Source organism: Chlorocebus sabaeus, chromosome 6 (assembly GCF_047675955.1).
Source record: "Chlorocebus sabaeus isolate Y175 chromosome 6, mChlSab1.0.hap1, whole genome shotgun sequence".
Lineage (NCBI taxonomy): Eukaryota > Metazoa > Chordata > Mammalia > Primates > Cercopithecidae > Chlorocebus > Chlorocebus sabaeus.
This window is the reverse complement of record NC_132909.1, coordinates 382,669-402,636: the sequence shown is the minus strand read 5'-3', so window position 1 is coordinate 402,636 and position 19,968 is coordinate 382,669. Positions and strand designations below refer to the sequence as shown.

The 19,968-nt window shown below is 50.5% G+C and overlaps 1 protein-coding gene across 13 annotated transcripts in view; it reads left to right on the top strand.

Annotated features, from left to right (window-relative positions):
- Window positions 1-449: 449 nt before the first annotated feature.
- The window catches only part of ZNF544 (zinc finger protein 544), a 41,491-nt gene continuing 21,972 nt past the window's right edge, over window positions 450-19,968 (top strand). The window contains exons 1-6 of one of the 13 annotated variants that reach the window (XM_073015782.1): window positions 1,685-1,717; window positions 2,201-2,299; window positions 3,118-3,186; window positions 13,281-13,372; window positions 15,639-15,765; window positions 16,043-16,126. In XM_073015782.1, coding sequence (XP_072871883.1) covers window positions 13,340-13,372; window positions 15,639-15,765; window positions 16,043-16,126 — 244 coding nt within the window. In that variant the 5' untranslated portion in view covers window positions 1,685-1,717; window positions 2,201-2,299; window positions 3,118-3,186; window positions 13,281-13,339. Of the gene's footprint in view, window positions 1,718-2,175; window positions 2,300-3,038; window positions 3,187-13,280; window positions 13,373-13,392; window positions 13,610-15,123; window positions 15,207-15,638; window positions 15,766-16,042; window positions 16,127-17,765; window positions 19,013-19,968 lie in introns of those variants that run through there. The other 12 variants (XM_073015783.1, XM_073015784.1, XM_073015792.1 and 9 more) reach the window with 12 other exon arrangements.

The window sequence follows — 19,968 nt, the reverse complement described above, 5'->3', positions numbered from 1 at the left end:
TTTTTTTTTTTTTTGAGGCGGAGTCTTCACTCGGTCGCCCAGGCTGGAGTGCAGTGGCGCGATCTCGGCTCACTGCAAGCTCCGCCTCCCGGGTTCGCGCCATTCTCCTGCCTCAGCCTCCTGAGTAGCTGGGACTACAGGCGCCCACCACCGCGCCCGGCTAATTTTTTTGTATTTTAGTAGAGACGGGGTTTCACCGTGTTAGCCAGGATGGTCTCGATCTCCTGACCTCATGATCCGCCCGCCTCGGCCTCCCAAAGTGCAGGGATTACAGGCGTGAGCCACCGCGCCCGGCAAAATACAAAAAATTAACCAGGCGTGGTGGCGGGTGTCTGTAGTCCCAGCTACTCGGGAAGCTGAGGCAGGAGAAAGGCGTGAACCCGGGAGGCGGAGCCTGCAGTGAGCTGAGATCGCACCACTGCACTCCAGCCTGGGGGACAGAGGGAGACTCCGTCTCACACACACACACACACACACACACACACACACACACAAGACTGAGGGAACCTTCCCAGGAAACCCCTAGCAGCCTTATTTCTCCTTGGCCAGAATACCCTTGCCTAATTCACACAGCAAGAGGCTTGAGTCCATTCCGATTAGCTTAGAATCCATCAAGATCCCCCCTTAGGGAGTTAGATTCTAGATTTCCTGGAAGAATCTAAAAATTGCGGGGTCGTGCTAGCCAGGTATGAAAATAAGCAAGTAAAAAGGTGACGACTGTTGGGTAAAGCTATCGACAAGGTCAGGCACAAGACAGTCAAGCAAAGGAAGGTTAGTCACAGATGCACCCCAGACACAAAAACACAGACCAGGAGCTGAGGATGCCTGAGCCACAGTGGTTCCCGCCTATCTGGCATTCGTAGGAAAGTTTCCTGTGTTCTCCCTCATTGAAGAGCCAGGACGGGTCAGCAGGTGGTGGGTCTCAGACACTGAGGCCCACAACGCACTGAGACTGAACATGAGACCATTTATAAAAACAGAACTCTGACCCACAACTTCTGCAGCAATAGGTACGAAACAGAACTTGGTCACTAACTGCCAGCCTCCCTATTTTTTTCCCTGTCCCACTTAGGAGCTACCACAGAAAGCCAAATAGGCTCGACTGAGCAATCACCCAGGACGAATCGCCGCCTCCAGTTAGCGTGCTTCCAGCTTCCACACGGAATGCTCCAAGTGGGCACACCCGGGGCTTGTTTCTGTCACTAGGACGCGACCCCACGCCCAGGCTGTCCCCGAGTCCCTGCCACAGGCGCAGATGGTGGCGGGCGCCCTTGCCCCTGGGCTTCCGGTTAACGGCCTCGGACCGTTCTCATGGCGGTCTTCGTCTCTCACCCCAGCAGGCCAAGGCGCCGGGAAGGCCCCTGAGGAGATGACAGCGCCGAGTCCCATCAGGCGCTAGTCCCGCCCTGGACGCCGGGCGCCGCCTCCACAGTCTCGGCTTCGGTTGCTGGATGAGAACCAGCGTGGCCCGTTCAAGGTGGAGGGCACAGGCGCGCCAAGGAGCAGAGCCGCGGGAAGCAACTCCCTAAGCCACAATGCTAGTCGCGAACACAGGAAAAAGCTCGTCTCGCCGCCGCGGGACGCCAAGCTCCCGCCGGCAATGAATATACCTGTGGGAGCAACGGCCGCGGCGCGGAATTCTGGGAGTTGTTCGTGGCGCGGAGCGCGGGCACGTCCGCCGGCCACCGGAAGCAGCGCCATTGTCCGGTGCGTGCAGGTGAGTCTGGCCCCCTCAAGGTTGGCGCGGAGGTTTCACTGTTAGCCGGGTGCGGCCGGAGCGCAGGACCAGGCCAGAGCCGCCCCAAGGGACCTGGGCGTGCCGGAGAAACGAGCAGGGCCTGCGGGGGTCCCTCATGCGGCGAGGCCGGGCAAGGGCAGGGGCCTGATGGGATCGGGATCTCTCCGGCCTCAGGGACAGGGAAGGCCAGTCCAGTCAGATTTCCCCTGCCGCAGCGCCCGGCTGGGTCTGAGCTTGTCGGGGGGCTCTTGCTGCAGAGCTGGGAGGGAACTGATAGGGCCGGGCCCCCTCGCAGGTCCGGGCAGGGGACTGGGCGGGCCCTCCCGACAGAGGGGGCCTGGGTCGAGGGCTGCAGGGGCTGGAGATTCAGGCCGGAGTATGGAGCTCTGGGGCTGCCGACCCAGTGGGCCTCTCCCGGCCCTTTTTTCCTCCCGCAGCTCATCTTCTGCGGCTTATCCACAGGTGGCAGCCAAGAGCCTCCTGGTACAGCGGCACCAGGTGGCGCCTATTGGACCCCAGAGGTCATCCCAGCTCCAGACGTGGACACATTTTCTTCCAATGGTACGTGAAGCTTGAACCTTGAAGAGAACGTGTGTATTTTTCAAGTGAAGAGAAGATTAAGGCCAGTCCTGGCAGGGCAGGGGTAACTGGGGTGTTGGGAGCCTGCAGTGGTTAAGCGCTGCTGGTGCACCCCAGTGAGAGACTACAGAGGTGAACAGGATGGGATGTGTATGTAACGCCTGTAAGTGAGGGATCGGGGTTGCATTTGTGTTGGGTGATATTTGATGGGGACCGTACAAGGCAGTGCTAATGAGGAAGGCATGGGGTTGGATTTCAGAGTCTAAGGGAGTAGGGAAACATCTGATTGTGGAAATGACTCCGTTTAAGGAGGGATGCCAAAAGACAGGAAGGAGTGGAGGAAGACTGTGTTTCTGTTTCCAGCGTGGAGCCAGGATAGAAGTCACAGTGCAAGCAAGTTGTGGAATTCCTGGTCAGTCTCTGCATGGGAGTTGAGGAGCATGTGGGTGACATGACTGAATGTGGAGGAGGGAATGGCAGTGGCAGGAAGTCCAGGACGTTTGGGCTGGACATGTAACCTGGAGTAGATTGGAAACATCACCCCACAAGCAGGGAAGGAGAAAACTGGAAAAGGAAAGAGAAAGCAACTCCTTCCCTAGCCCTGCAGCCAGAGGGACTTCTGCCAGTTCAGCCCCCACACAGGTCCAGTATGAGGAACAGAAGGAGAATTTTATGTCCAAATATAATCACTATGAATACATCTGTTGTGCCCCTTTTGCAGGTCAGCACAATGTTAAGCTCCGTAAATGCAACTCAGTTCTTTCAGGATCCTCACAAGGCAGGGCTTGCTGTCTTTCCAGATGTCTACAGATGAGGAAACTGAGGCCTGGAGAGGTTAAAGAGGCCCGTTCAGAGTCCTACAGCAGCAGGTAATGGAGGCAGTACTTTGAAAGCAGGTTGCAAAGTGAGTGTTCTCAGCCCTTGCCCTTGGATGCCTCCAGACAAGGAAGGACAGGGTTAGAGAGCAGAGATGGACACAGGCAGTGAGAGATTCCCCAGGGAAGGCCAGGAGCATCAGGACAGGATAGTATCACATAGGATATTGGGCAGACCTCTTGGGTGTGGTCTACATTTGTGTTTGTGTGTGTGTTCAGGAATGAGAGAGCAGGGCAGGGATGGGCAAGATAAGGAGGGGAAAACAAAGTGTTGGTCACTCTGTTCAGGCCTCAGCTGAGAGGAGAAGAGGCATGGGGGTGGGGCACTGGGCTATGGATTCATCTTGACCAGAGAGAAGACATCTGACCTCAGAATTTGAAGGGAGCTACTAATGAGTGCAGGCTTGCAGGAGTTTGTGTGCCAGGAAGTTGAAAGAGTCCAGAGTCATCCCTTGGAGTGAATTAAAAGGCTGATTTGTCTGCAAAGAGAGGACAGTGGTGGAAGGGGGCTGAAGTAGGGAGTGAGATCATGAGCTTGCAGCTGTAAGGGGATGGTGACTGAGCAGATACTGGTGTTCCTGAACTCGTATACCACCCAGGACTCAGAAACTAGCAGGGTTGGGCAGAGAGGGCAGTCAAGGGCATGGGCAGATTACACAGAACAAACAGGTCAGAGAGGCCAAGAGATGGACCTCAGGCCAAGGATGCTAAGAAAAAGAACAGGGGCATTGGGCTGGGCTGGGCTGGGCTTGGGTGTACCAGATGGGGAAGCTGGGAGCCTGAGTGGTAGTGTGCTTAGGGCTATGAGCCATGGAGCTCCCCACTTCTCACTCCCCAACCACAAGGCCTCAGTTAAGTTTTACTCCAGTTCTTTCTGCCTTGGTTTCCTCTTTCAGAAAACAGGGTAAATGCTGATAATTGTCTTTGTGGGGTTACAAGAAAGATCAAATGCATGAATTCAGGCAGAGAACAGGGTACAGTGCCTGTCCTATAGGAAGTACAGCCTGAGTGGTCAGTGGATTCTGAAAGGTAGGAAGGCTTGGGGCATTTTCTAGGGAAGGAGGCTGAGATCATAGGCCCCAGCATGTTTTGATTCATGTCTTCATTATTATTTTTTTTTTACCGACGGAGTCTCACATGTTGCCCAGACTTGTCTCGAACTTCTGACCTCAAGAGCGCCTCCTGCCTTGGCCTCACAAAGTGCTGGGATTATATGTCTTTAATACAGAGCAGCTTTTTGTATTTTTCAGCCGTGCAGTTTATTTTATTGTGAACTGTTTGTGACTGTCACCTCTCTTTCTCATAGATCGTTATTTTCATTAAAGAAGCTTAAATATTTTGTCAATTTCAAAAAAATAGTCCTGGTTTTTTTTTTTTTTTTTTTTTTTTGGAGACAGGATCTCGCTCTGTCACCCAGGCTGGAATCGTGGCATGACCTTGGCTCACTGCAGCCTCCGCCTCATGGGTTCAAGCGATTCTTGTGCCTCAGCCTCCCAAGTACTGGGACTACAGATGTGCGCCACCACACCCAGCTAATTTTTTTATTGTTTTAGTATAGACAGGGTTTCACCATGTTGTCCAGGCTGGTCTTGAACTTGAAAAGTAATAGAAAACATAATATGTAATGGCAGAAATATGACTAGTTTTCACAGTAAATGTGAAGGTAGAACTCTTGTTTTAGTAGACACTTTGAATTGAAAATAAAAAGTTAAAGATACGTGCTACTTAGAAGAGTCAGATGATCCAGGCTTTGACAAACAGGTGGTAGGATGAGAATAGATCCATCAGTGAAAACAAATAAGGAAACGGGTGGCAAGATAGTATCAGATAAGGTAGACCTTTAGTTCAACAGCATGAGGATACTTTTCTCTTTTTTTTCTTTTTTCTTTTTTTTGAAACAGGGTCTCACTCTGTCACCCAGGCTGGAGTGCAGTGATGCCATCACAGCTCACTGCAGCCTTGAACTCCCGGCTCAAGTGAGCCTCCCACCTCAACCTTCTCAGTAGTTGGGACTACAAGTGTATGCCACTACACCCAGCTAACTTTTTGATTTTTTTGTAGAGATTCGGTCTCACTTTGTTGTCCAAGCTAGTCTCCAACTCCTAGGCTCAAGCAGTCTTCCTGCTTTGACCTCTGTAATAGTCTGTTCTCATGCTGCTAATAAAGACATACCCGGGCCAGGCGCGGTGGCTCATGCCTGGAATCCCAGCACTTTGGGAGGCAGAGGTGGGTGGATCACAAGGTCAGGAGATTGAGACCATCCTGGCTAACATGGTGAAACCCTGTCTCTTAAAAAAAAAAAAATACAAAAAATTAGCCGGGCATGATGGCAGGCACCTGTAGTCCCAGCTACTTGGGAGGCTGAGGCAGGAGAATGGCGTGAACCCAGGAGGCAGAGCTTGCAGACGTGATGTGAGTTGAGATCGCGTCACTGCACTCCAGCCTGAGCAACAGAGCGAGACTCCATCTCAAAAAAAAAAAAAAAAAGACATACCCAAGACTGGGTAATTTATAAAGGAAAGAGGTTTAATCGACTCACAGTTCCACATAGCTGGGGAGGTCTCACAATCATGGCAGAAGGCAAAAGAGAAGCAAAGTCACACCTTACGTGGCAGCAGGCAAGAGGGTGTGTGCAGGGGTACTCTTCTTTATAGAAGCATCAGATCTTGTGAGACTGTCACAAGAACAGCAAGGAAAAGACCTGCCCCCATGACTCAGTTACCTGGGTCCCTCCCATAACATGACACGTGGGAATTATGGGAGCTACAATTCAAGAAGAGATTTAGGTGGGGACACAGCCAAACCACGTCAGCCTCCAAAAGTGCTGGGATTACAGGCATGATTACAGGATTAAGGCCTGGCCTTATCATCTCTTTAGTGATAAAAGGCTATAGGAAGAAGATACATTAATCTTGAATGTTTATGGGCCAGACACCATAGCATAGATATAAAACAAAAATTGTGTACTTAAAGGAAATATGAGAAGGACTATATGAGAAACTAAAACACTGATCTTAGAATTTGATCAGGAAGACAAAATAGAGTATAATAAATTATTTTAAGTATGGTGTCAAAGTAGATAATTCATAGATTTATCTACACACTTCTGTCTGTAATATATTCTGCCCACGGAAAATTAGAAGGCCTAGATTTTCTTCTGTGTACTCAAGGCCCCTGCTTTATTAGATCTGTAAATCATTGAGTTCCCTTGGCCCTGGGTCCTGTTCCCTCTCTGTAGCTCGATTGTTCCTGTTTAGTTTAAGTGCTGCTGAGTCTCGTGGACTTAAATATCTTTATTGTGGTGCCCCAATTTCTTCTCTGGGCTTCAGGCTGGCAAACGTAACTGGCTGTGTAACATTCCCACTTGGAAATTGTATCCAGCCTTAACATGTCTTGATTCCCCCACTCCTTCTTGTTCACTCTGGGAAAAGATAGAAACTTTCCCAAGTTCTTGAATCTAGAAAAAGAGATGTCATTATTGAGCCTTCGCTCCCAATTCTATTGCATAACTGATTATACTTCCAATGTAGAGAATGAATCTGCCCACTTCTCTCCATTTTGCTGTCCCTTGAGTCCAGGCCTTTGGTGATAGCCACTTCTTCTCCTTATTGCACCTTTACTCCCCACAGTGGATTCTCCAGCCTGCCAACATCTACATAAGCCCAGCAATGCCTTCTCTCTCTCTGAGATAGAATTCTAAACTTGTATGGGACTTTCTCTAGCTGTGGCCCTTGCCTTTCTCTATGCTCAGGTCATGGGATGTGCCAGGGTCTTCCCAATCTCTGGGGTGAGGTTTCCAGTCTGCCTCAGCCTCTGCCTGTGCATTGGAGTGCCTCCCCTCCCTTAACCTCATCCTGTGGCCGTAGCACTATAGTCTTTCCTTAATCCAATGCTGACTGCACTTCATTATTCTTGCCTGTTTGCTCATGTGGCCTCCCTGCTACCTGGGAAAAGGCCGCACAGGCTGGGGTTGTGCCCTTGCTGAGTCTGGGTCCCACTTACATCCCTGGCCTGGAGCCTGGCACTTGGAGCGAGCCCAGAGTTCATCATTGTTAATGGTGACACTGCTGCTTTTCCTCTCTTACTGCGTTAGAATAGCTCAAGGAGCAGTTCTTCCCTTTGCATGTGTACCTGTGTGCAGCATTCTGGGAGCTGCCTGGCAATTCTGCTTTTGAATATTTAACCTAAACATACACATGCAGAAAGGCAGGCATGTGTGAAGGCAAGAGTGGCCATTATAGGGCCGATGTGAGGGTGAAATTTGGAAAAGTCGTAAATACTCAAACATTAAACTCTGAGGGTCTGTGATGCGCTCAGTACAGAGGGGGTGTGGGTTTCTGGCTCAGGAGCCTGCCATTGTTGTCACTTCTCCTCCTCTGTCTCTGGTCCTCCCACCTCCCTCACTGTAGCGATCATTGTGGTGACACCAGGCTTACCCCCAACAGTCTCCCCATCTAAAGATCTTCAATGTGGGTCTCCTCTTTCCACGTAGGGTCACGTATTCACAGGTTGTAGGGATTAGGATGTGGCCATCATTCAACTCACTACAGTCACGGTTAAAAAAAAAAAAAATTGCAAAGCCCTGATCAGCATGCAAAGGGACAGGCAGAACAGGGAGGGGACACAGGATGCAGGTTTGGTGGTGTCAGGGTGAGTTTCTCCTCCTTGTGCAGGGGAGGCAGAGTGTTCAGCATTTGCTGTTACTGTGTCCTGACTGACTGGCCTCTGAGTTTTTCTTTGTGTTCAGGAAGAGAAGGTGGTGAAACTAAACAGGGCTGGGCGCTCTGCGGCTGCAGGTTTTCTTCACATCTGCTGGTGTGTGAGGTTGGCCTCAGGCTGAAGAGTCCTGTGCCTGACACAGCCTTGCCCGCAAGGTTCTTCCTCCCTGTAAAGCAGTTTCTCAGCTCAGCACAGTCAGCATTTGGGGCCAGATCATCCTCTAGGGCTGCCCCGTGAGCTGTAGAATGTTTTACACCTTCCTACCCTCTGCCCACCAGACGGCAGCCAGTAGCTGTCCCCTTCTGCACCTCCTCCCCACTCTACTCCCACCAAACTCCCGAAACTGTCTTCAAACGTGGCCAAATGTTCCCTGAGGCAAAACTGCCCCCAGTTGAGGACCACTGCTGTGAAGAAATGGCCCACCTTTCTCGAAATTCCTGAAGGCCTGTTTCTTATTAAGTAAGCCTGGCGTTCACTGTGTGCGGGTCCTTGAGACCATTCACAGGTTGACCAGAAGGACTCACAGAACTCTGAAAAGCTCTTATATTCACAGTTACAGTTTAGTACATTGAAAGGATACAGATTAAAATTACAAGGCTGGGCATAGTGGCTCACGCCTATAATCCCAGCACTTTGGGAGGCCGGGGTGGGCGGATCGCCCAAGGTCAGGAGTTCGAGACCAGCCTGGCCAACATGGTGAAACCCCGTCTTTACTAAAAATACAAAAACTAGCCAGGTGTGGTGGCGCGCACTTGGGAGGCTGAGAAAGGAGAATCGCTTGAACCCAGGAGATTGAGGTTGCAGGGACCCAAGATCACGCCACTGCACTCCAGCCTGGGTAACAGAGCAAGACTCCGTCTCAAAAAAAAAAAAAAAAAAAAAAAAATTACAGTGGGCAAAGGCACATAAGCTGGAGTCCGGGAGAGGCCAGGACCAGCGTTCAGCTCATTCAGTGCTCAGTGAAGCTGCGTAGACAGTGCTTAATTCTCCAATGACCGTGTGGACCAGGAAGCTCACCCAAGCCTTGGTGCTTAGGTTTTTTCATTGAGGGATCTGTTATGTAGGCATGGAACCCATATAAATTACTTTGGCTACTCACGCCCTCCAGAGATCCCCCTAATACACCATGGCCCAGTGCCCCTGGCAGGCAAAGACATTTTATCAGGCAGGATAGCCCAAGGGCTCAGAGGTTACCCCCCAGCAGCCAGTCAAGGATCAGACCTTTCTTTTTCTTTTTTGAGACAGAGTCTCACTCTGTTGCCCAGGCTGGAGTGCAGTGACTGGATCTCTGCTCACTACAAGCTCCGCCTCCCGGGTTCATGCCATTCTCCTGCCTCAGCTTCCCGAGTCGCTGAGACTACAGGCACCCGCCACCATGCCCGGCTAATTATGTTTTTAGGAGAGATGGGGTTTCCTTGTGTTAGCCAGGATGGTCTCGATCTCCTGACCTTGTGATCTGCCCACCTTGGCCTCCCAAAGTGCTGGGATTACAGGCATGAGCCACCGTGCACAGCACAGACCTTTCTTAAGAATGTGCAGGGTGTCGGCCAGGCATGGTAGCTCACGCCTGTAATCCCAGCACTTTGGGAGGCTAAGCTGGGTGGATCACTTGAGGTCAGGAGTTTGAGACCAGCCTGGTCAACATCCTGAAACCCCACCTCTACTTAAAAAATACAAACATTAACTGGGCATTGTGATGCACGCCTGTAATCCCAGCTACTCAGGAAGCTGAGGCAGGAGAATCCCATGAACCTGGGAGGTGGAGCTTGCAGTGAGCTGAGATCATGCCACCGCACTCCAGCCTGGGCGACAGAGTGAAACTCCTTCTCAAAAAAAAAAAAAAAAGAAAAAGAAAAGTGCAGGGTGTGGACGACCCAGGCTTGCTAAACCAGCCCTGCACACTCCCTGTAATGTGTGTGTGATGTGGCAGTGTGACCATTTCAGCATCAGGGAATGATGGGTTTAGCATTTACCTTTTTGGGGTAGGGGTCGTCTTTTTCTTTTCCTCCTCCTCTTTCTCCTTCTCCTCTTTCTCTTTTCCTTTCTTTTTGTTGTTTGAGACAGGGTGTCACTCTGTCACTGAGGCTGGAGTGTGGTGGCACGATCACTACTCACTGCAACCTCAACCTCCGGGGCTCAAGCAATCATCCTGCCTCAGCCTCACAAGAACCTGGGACCACACGCATGCACCACCATGCCCGGCCAATTAAAAAATATATATATGTATATATATTTGTAGAGATAGGGTCTCCCTGTGTTGCCCAGGCGATTCTCGAACTCCTGGGCTCAAACGATGCTCCCGCCTTGGCCTCCCAAAGTGTTGGGATTACAGGCGTGAGCCACTGTGCCTGGCCCACTTTGTTCTTTTGAGTAAGTTTAATGTTGGGAGTCAGATAAATGTGTACATACTCACACCAATTCTAAGTCTTGCAAGTTGAACATTTTGTCATAGCTTATGTTATATTTTAAAACTTTTTTGGTAAGGTGTGAATGCCTCCTCCCCAAACTTGTCATCTAATAGCAATTCTAATCATTCACATTCCATTTCTTTTCTTTTCTTTGTTTTTTTGAGACAGAGTCTCGCTCTGTCACCCAGGCTGGAGTACTGTGGCGTAATCTCAGCTCACTGCAAGCTCCACCTCCCGGGTTCTTGCCATTCTCCTTCCTCAGCCTTCTGAGTACCTGGGACTATAGGCGCCCGCCACCATGCCGGCTAATTTTTTTGTATTTTTTAGTAGAGACGGGGTTTCGCCATGTTAGCTAGGATGGTCTCGATCTCCTGACTTCGTGATCCGCCTGCCTCGGCCTCTCAAAGTGCTGGGATTACAGGCGTGAGCCACCGCGCCCCGCCTACATTCCATTTCTTTTGTGTGTGTTGGTGCCTTGTCTGTCCTCCCCTGGCACTGAGGTCGCGTGCAGTTCTTTGCATTGCATTGTCTTTGTCTTCTGTTTCAGCACTGAATTTGCTGTTCACTTCTAGCTCTCTCTTTCCACTTGTTCTTGGAGGACTTGAGTGCTTGGTTTGCCTGAAGAATGTTATGTGTCTGTTCGGAAGAGAGATTAGGACCTGCCACGAAGGTCATGCCTAGAGGGGAGAGTATCCCTGCAGAATTCAGCGTAGGAAAGGAGGCCTCAGGCACCAGGAGTGTTTGAGAGCAGGAGAGTACTTTGAAGAGATTACCTGGGAAATGAGAGCATCACTGGGGTGACGTCCCAGCAGCTGCGAGTGTTGAGGCTCCTGTGAGGTGGCCCATGCTTAGGCTCTATGTTCCTGGCCAGAGCGGGGACCAGCACCCCAACATCTACAGGAGATGATGCTGGTGGAAGAAGTTTCCCCAGCTTTTGAAAGGAAAGGTGAAAACTGCCAAAAAATATGGCACAGAGAAAGCGAGATTTCCACAATGCGCGGCTTGATACTTGATATTCCAGGGAAATTTTTTTTTTTTCTGAGAATATGGGGCAAGAAAAATCCCAGCGTTCAAACCGGAAGAATGATAAGTGTTCAGCGTCTGCAATGGCTGCCTTTATCTGCTCTTCTAGCCCAGATGGGAGTTGTTTCGCTTTTTGTTTTGTTTTTTTTTTTGAGACAGGGTCTTGCTCTGTTGCCCAGGCTGGAGTCCAGTGGTGTGATCTCAGCTCATTGCAACCTTGATCTCTAGGGCTCATGCAGTCCTCTCATCTCAGCCCCTACCCTCACCAGTAGCTGGGACCGCAGACCATGCCCGGCTAACGTTTTGTGTTTTTGTTTTGTTTTGTTTTGTTTTAGACAATGTCTCACTCTGTCGCCCAGGCTGGAGTGGAGTGACGCAATCTCGGCTCACTACAACTCAGCCTTCCGAGTAGATGGGTTTACAGGCACAGGCCACCATGCCCAGCTAATTTTTGTATTTTTAGTAGAGATAGAGTTTCACCATCTTGGCCAGGCTGGTCTTGAAACCTGACCTTGTATCTGCCCACTTCAGCCTCCCAAAGTGCTGGGATTACAGGTGTGAGCCACTGTGCCCGGCTGGCTAACATGTTTTTTTTTTTTTTTGAGACAAAGTCTGGCTCTATCGCCCAGGCTGGAGTGCAGTGGCGGGATCTCGGCTCACTGCAACCTCCGCCTCCTGGGTTCACACCATTCTCCTGCCTTAGCCTCCCAAGTAGCTGAGACTACAGGCACCTGCCACCATGCCTGGCTAATTTTTTGTATTTTTAGTAGAAATGGGGTTTCACTGTGTTCACCAGGATGGTCTCGATCTCCTGACCTTGTAATCCGCCCGCCTTGGCCTCCCAAAGTGCTGGGATTACAGGTGTCAGCCACCGTGCCCGGCCTGGCTAACGTTTTTATAGAGAGGAGGTCTCACTTTGTTGCCTAGGCTGGTCTTGAGCTCTCGGACTCAAGCAGTCTGCCTGCTTCAGCCTTCCAAAATGTTCGGATTCCTGGCATGAGCCACCACGCTGGCCTTTGGGGTCAGAGTTCAAGGCTCTTCATGAACTAGAAAGCATTGTACAAATGAAAGGCACCATCAGGTCGAGCGAGCGTAGTCATATGAGCAAAGGCAGAGATACCGGATGCGTTTCTGGAATGTTCAGTGGTCTTGAGTAACCTGTTGGAGCCTGCAGAGGGTGTGCTTTAGTGCCGATGTGGTGATGGGAGTCAGAGGTGTGGAAGGGTTTGGTGCCACTCCGGAGGGTTTTTGCCAAACTCCCAGTAGGACATTGATGTGACTGCTGCAAGGGGATTAGACAAGCAGAAGATAGGAAGGGTTTGGTGACTGAGTTCAGGAGAGAGGGTGACAGGCGTGCCCTGGCAGTAGGCAGCATCCTGGCACTTCCAGCTGAGACCAAGGGAGGGCATCCCTGGACAACACCCCCTCCCAGAGCCGAGGGAAGTTCCCTGCGCCGCCCTGCTGGGGAGTGTCACATCCTCCTTGTCCCCACGCCCCCATTGTCATCATTTCTGAAAACTTATGATATATTGTGATATATTGTGATATGATATATTGTGATATGCTATATATGATATATTGTGATATATTATATATCACAATATGATACATTGTGATATGCTAAATGTACAATTACTTAGACACCTGGCCTCCATCTCCCTTCCTTAGTCATGAAATGATAGGAAAAATGCCCCTCCTTGCCCTTGACTGCTGAGGGGGCTGCTGCGTGTCTGGGCTCACAGCTGAGACACCCAGCATGTGACTGGGCACGTCCCCTGAGCCTGAGGTAGCCCAGGTCTGTACTCAGGCGTGAGGCCCATTCCCGCACCTGGGAAGCCCTGCTTGTCGCTGGCCAGCCCGTCGTTCTCTAGGGTAGGTGTGGGCCCTGGAGGTGTGCGGGAGCCGAGGGGCTGAATCTCTGCTTGTTTTCCACTCCAGACTGGTCTGTTGAGGACCTCTGCCCTCTACACAGCAACCTCTTCAGGTGCAGGGAGGAAATGGAAGCACGTTCTAAGCTGGTTCCGCCCCAGGTGAGTGGGGGTCTTTGCTCTCAGTGCCTTGGTCTCCACAGATGTAAAATGGGTCCAGGAATAGCGCCCACTCCGGCAGGCTGTCACACAGGAGTGCTCCAGCGCGGGCCAGTGCTTCCCAGTGAAACGCTCCAGTTCCCTGCAGTAAAGTGCGGCACCCGTCACCAGCATGGACGAGCCTAGAGCTCCCTGGACTAGACCCAGCACAAGTCTCCCATACCTGTTCCACCAGGCCAGGTCTGTGCTTCCGACATTTTGCTTGTGGTTGCTCCTCAGGCCCTTGAGGATGGATGGAGCTGAGCCCTATACCCCGACAACCACACTGGGCCCTCAACCCTCATGGACACCCCTGGCTGGGGGAGTGTCCCCTTAAAGCACTGTAGTTACCTACCTACAGGGTCCCCTGTAAATGGTGAGGGCCCTCTCTTCCTGGCTTGCAGACAGCCATTGTCCCACTGTGTCCTTAGGTAGTGAGGAGAGAGAAAGAGAGCACGCATGCACTCTGGTGTCTTTTCCTCTTCTTATTTTATTTTCTGATGTAGTATCTCCTATTGCCCAGGCTGGAGGGCAGCAGCGCGATGTTGGCTCACAGCAGCCTTGAACTCCTGGGCTCAAGCGATCCTCCCACCTCAGCCTCTCCAATAGCTGGGACTACAGGCATGCATTAGCATGCTTGGCGAATTTATTATATATTTAGTGAGGACAGGGTTTTGCCATATTGCTCAGGCTGGTCTCAAACTCCTGGACTCAAGAGATGCTTCAGCCTCAGCCTCCCAAAGTGCTGGGATCACAGGCATAAGCCACCATGCCCAGCCTCTTCCTCTTCTTATAAGGACTCCAGTCCTATTGGATTAGGGTCCCACCCTTATGACCTCACTTAATCTTAATCACCTTCTTTCGGGTTTTTTTTGTTTTTGTTTGTTTGTTTTTTGAGACAGAGTCTTGTTCTGTTGCACAGGCTGCAGTGCAGTGGCGCAGTCTCAGCTCACTGCAACTCCACCTTCTGGGTTCAAGCAATTCTCCTGCCTCAGCCTCCCAAGTAGCTGGGATTACAGGTGCCCACCACCACACCCAGCTAATTTTTTGTAGAGATGGGGTTTCACCATGTTGGCCAGGTTGGTTTCGAACTCCTGACCTCAAGTGATCCACCCACCTCAGCCTCCCAAAGTGTTGGGATTACAGGTGTGAACCACCACGCCTGGCCCCTAATCACCTTCTTAAACAGTTTTTAAACATTTAACCTTAATCACCTTCTTTGTTTGTTTTTTTGTTTGTTTATTTGTTTTGAGATGGAGTCTCGCTCTGTCACCCAGGCTGGAGTAAAATGGCACGATCTCAGCTCACTACAACCTCCGCCTCCCAGGTTCAAGCAATTCTTCTGCCGCAGCCTCCTGAGTAGCTGGGATTACAGGCACGTGCCACCATGCCCGGCTAATTTTTGTATTTTTAGTAGAAACTGGGTTTCATCAGGTTGGCCAGGCTGGTCTCGAACTCCTGACCTCGTGATCTGCCCGCCTCGGCCTCCCAAAGTGCTGGGATTATAGGAGTGAGCCACCGTGCCTGGCCAATCACCTTCTTAAACAGTCACTTTGGGAGTTAGGGTTCAGCATGTGAATTTGGGGAACAGTTCATTCTATAGCATTAGCCTATTGAAAACACACCACAGCCCTGATTTGTCCTACAGGCTGTAGTTTTCCCACCCCTGATTTAGAGCATCTTTCTTACCTCATTTCGAATCTGTGATTTTGTAGAGAGGCAGTGGGTGAGGATCTCCTAGTGGAGTTCCTGTCATTTCCAGTCCAGAAATCAGGACCACTGCTGTGACTGGCAAGAGGTGAGATGCCCAGCAAAGGAACGGTACAGACCACATACATGGAGCTGTCCCAGTCCATTTGGGTTGCTATAATAAGATACCTTAGAATGAGTAATTTACAAACAACTGAATTTACTGCTCACAGTTCTGGAAGCCGGTAGGTGCAAGATCAGTGTGTCAACAGAGTTGGTCTGGTTGGGGCCTGCTGTCTCATAGATGGCACCTTTTATGTGTCCTCATATGGTAGGAGGTGAGCACAGGCGCCCCTCTAGCCTCTTTTATGAGGACATTAATTGCCTTGTAAAGACCCCACCTCTTAACACTATCTCACTGGGTATTAGGTTCCAGTGTATGAATTTTAGTGGGGGACACCAACATTTAGGCCTTAGCAGGTACCTCCATGAGGGCATGAGGACCTGGGGTCTCTGAGCAGTAACAAATGCCCTGTTTCAGGCATCTGTGTGCTTCGAGGACGTGGCTATGGCATTCACACAGGAGGAGTGGGAACAGCTGGACCTGGCCCAGAGGACACTGTACCGAGAGGTGACACTGGAGACCTGGGAGCATATTGTCTCCCTGGGTAAGGGGCTGTGCCCATGGAAGGAGGTTCTACCCCCAGGACTCAAAGCTGTACCAAGTTCTGAAGGGTGTTCCGGGATGGGCTGGAAGATACTGGAAGCAGGTCCCTTTCAGGTGCAGGTCCCAGGGGTTGCCCCTCACTCTAGCTCTGGGACAGGACTTGTAGTCCCAGCAGTGGGGAGTTTCCTCGGGATGGCACTAGGGGCTGAAGTTTGGACCCAGGACATGGTTCTTGGTTTCCAAGCAGAGGAGCAAGTCCTTTTTCCCTCTTTGACCAGGGCTTTTCCTTTCCAAATCTGATGTGATCTCTCAGCTGGAGCAAGAAGAGGACCTGTGCAGGGCAGAGCAGGTGGCCCCCCGAGGTAAGAGCAGACCTTGTGGTGAGCAACTCACAGTTAACGAACTTGGACAGAGAGCTCTCCGCAGGGCCCCAGGGGCCAAAGAGGGAGCCTTGTTTGGAGGAAGCTTCCTTGGGTGCTCTCTGCAGCAGTTCCCCCGTTCAAAGGAGTTCACCCATTCGAAGTGTGCAGTTCATGGCTTCCAGTGTCTTCCCTGAGTGTGGAACCCTCATCATAATCAGTTCCAGAACAGTTCGTCATCCCAACCATTTAGGCCTCTTTACTTGATTTGTTTTGTTTTTAATTAATGTATTTTATTATTATTTTTTGAGATAGGGTTTCACTCTGTTGCCCAGGCGGAAGTGCAGTGGCGCTATCTTGGCTCACTGTAGCCCCCACCTCCCTGGCTCAAGCAATTCTCATGTATCAGCCTCCCTAGTAGCTTGGACTACAGGTACACACCGCCACACCTGGCTAATTTTTTTGTTTTTGTTTTTTAAGACAGAGTTTCGCTTTTGTTGCCCAGGCTGGAGTGCAATGGCACAATCTTGGCTCACCACAACCTCCACCTCCCAGGTTCAAGTGATTCTCCTGCCTCAGCCTCCCAAGTAGCTGGGATTAGAGGCATGCGCCACCACGCCTGGCTAATTTTGTTTTTTGTTGTTGTTGTTGTTTTTGTTTGTTTTTTTTTTAGACGGAGTCTCGCTCTGTCACCCAGGCTGGAGTGCAGTGGCACAATCTCGGCTCACTGCAAGCTCCGCCTCCCGGGTTCATGGCATTTTCCTGCCTCAACCTCCCGAGTACCTGGGACTATAGGCACCCGCCACCACGCCCAGCTAATTTTTTGTACTTTTAGTAGAGACAGGGTTTCACCATGTTAGCCAGGATGATCTCGATCTCCTGACCTCGTGATCTGCCTGCCTCGACCTCCCAAAGTGCTGGGATTACAGGTATAAGCCACCGTGCCCAGCCCTAATTTTGTATTTTTATTAGAGACGGGGTTTCTCCATGTAGGTCAGGCTGGTCTTGATCTCCCAACCTTGGGTGATCTACCCACCTCAGCCTCCCAAAGTGCTGGGATTACAGGCATGAGCCACTGTGCCCGGCCATTAATTTTTGTATTTTTAATGGAGGTAGGGTTTCACCATGTTGCCCAGGCTAATAGACTTTATTTTTTAGAGCAGTTTTAGGTTTGTAGGTAAGTTGAGGAGAAAGTACAGAGTTCCCATGTCTGCTGTCCTACACACACACATGCAGTTTCTCCTGCTGTTAACAGCTTGCATTTGTATTGTACGTCTGTTACAATCGACAAACCTATCTTGAGGCATCTTTTTTTTTTCTTTTTTTTCAGACAGAGTCTCACTCTGTCACCAGGCTAGAGTACAGTGGTGTGATTTCAGCTCACTGCAACCTCTGCCCCCAGGTTCAAGCGATTTTCCTGCCTCAGCCTCCCGAGTAGCTGGGACTACAGGCACGTACCACCACGCCCAGCTAATTTTCGTATTCTATGGAACCCGGCCAGGCGCGGTGGCTCAAGCCTGTAATCCCAGCACTTTGGGAGGCCGAGATGGGTGGATCACGAGGTCAGGAGATCGAGACCATCCTGGCTAAGATGGTGAAACCCCGTCTCTACTAAAAAATACAAAAAAAAACTAGCTGGGCGAGGTGGCGGGCGCCTGTAGTCCCAGCTACTCGGGAGGCTGAGGCAGGAGAATGGTGTAAGCCCGGGAGGTGGAGCTTGCAGTGAGCTGAGATCCGGCCACTGCACTCCAGCCTGGGCAACAGAGTGAGACTCCGTCTCAAAAAAAAAAAAAAAAAAAAAAACACAGCCACACAAATGCCTGTATACATGCAACTCCATCTCACTTTCCCATTCAACAGCAAACACCAGATTCCAAACGATGCTGGGGCCAAACAGTATTGTAAGAATATCAAATGTTTCCTCCTTAGATTATCCAGGTCAAATTTATTCCAGTTGTGAAGGATGCAGCCAAGCAGGGAGTCAGATGGAATAGATGGAGTGCTTCCTATTATTGTCTGTAAGAGAGAAAATCCTAAGGAGGGTGTAGTACTATTCCTCAGAACCTCAGCCTAGGGTGTCCCCTTTGGAGAGGTTGAGGTCTGGAGTTGGATCCCCCAGGGGATCTCCCTTTGGGGTCGAATCTTAGAGTGTCAGACATCTCTGTCTTTAGGTGGGCACCAGTGCTGCTTTATATGTTTTCCCTCCAGTGGCGATGGTCTACTGTGAGCTTTCCTTTGGTTTCTGGGTGTAATTCCAGACTTTTAGTATCCCACCAATTTCAATGTGATGTATCTTCCTGCATTTCTCACAAGACTAAGGAGGTTCCCAAACATTGCAGAGTTAATAGTACCAAGGTTGCTGGGGTATTCTCCATGAAGGAAAGATCCAGGGGTATGTAAAAGACTGGGATTGAGAATTTCTTGTTTTGTTTTTTTGAGATGGAGTTTTGCTCTTGTTGCCCAGGCTGGCTGGAGTGCAGTGGCATGATCTTGAGTCACTGCAACCTCAGCCTCCCGGGTTCAAGCAATTCTCCTGCCTCAGCCTCCTGAGTAGCTGGGATTACAGGAGTGTGCCACCATGCCCAGCTAATTTTTTTTGTATTTTTAGTAGAGACGGGGTTTCACCATGTTGGCCAGGCTGGTCTCGAACTCCTGACCTCAGGTGATCCACCCGCCTTGGCCTCCCAAATTGCAGGGATTACAGGGGTGAGCCACTGCACCTGGCCAGGATTGAGAATTTCTGTGGGGTTCAGGGCAAGCAAATTGATGCTGAAGCAATGACCATGAAGCTATGGGATCCCCTCAGTGGAAGTCTGAGATGTAGAATGTCTACTGAAGCTGGTGGACCCCAAAGGTCTTCAGGCAGTCAAATAAATGAAGTAAGAGAAGGTAAGTCAAATGCATGAGATACATTATCTTTTGCCCTTTCAGGCTAACTCTAAGGAGAATTTTACATAAGAAAAGAGGGTTTAAGTCACTGGAAACATGCGTGAGTTCACCCTGGACGAGCTGCCACTGCCACTTGCATCACAGATGGGGATCAGGGACTATAACCAGAAAAGATAGAAAAGAGTCTTTTCCCCTTCTGGGCATGGCAGCCATCCCCATATACGCCTTGGCCTTCAGGCAACACTGGAGGGTGACCCTGGCCAGCCTCCCTCAGTTACCAAGGAACTACTAGGAAAAGGCAGCTGAAAGACTGAAAAAGAGAAAAGGAAAAGGACTAAGGTCCTTCACCTGAACTGGGTGATGGTGGTCAGGCTCTTCAACACGGAAATCTTTCCGTTTCACCAGAGAGTGGCGCTGGCCAGAAACTTACAGTTGCTTTCATGCTTAGGTGCTGTCCACCAAGGGTTCATAAGTTGGAAAGAGAAAAAGAGAGAGAAAAGGGTTCCCCTATATGGAAAAGGGAAAAGAAAAAGAGAAGAAAAAGAAACCCCAAACTTCGAGCTTCCCTCTGGCTGGCTCACCAAAATATGTTACCAGTGGAGGGTGTCTAGGTTCTTGGCATTTTGTTCTTTTCCTTTTTTTTTTTTTTTGAGACGGAGTCTCACTCTGTTGCCCAAGCTGAAGTTCAATGGCGCCATCTCAGCTCACTGCAAGCTCCACCTCCCAGGTTCACGCCATTCTCCTGCCTTAGCCTCCCAAGTAGCTGGAACTACAGGCGCCCGCCACCAAGCCCGGCTAATTTTTTGTATTTGTAGTAGAGACAGGGTTTCACCGTGTTAGCCAGGATGGTCTCGATCTCCTGACCTCATGATCCGCCTGCCTTGGCCTCCCAAAGTGCTGGGATTACAGGCATGAGCCACCACACCCAGCTGGTTCTTGGCGTTTTTAACAAAGAA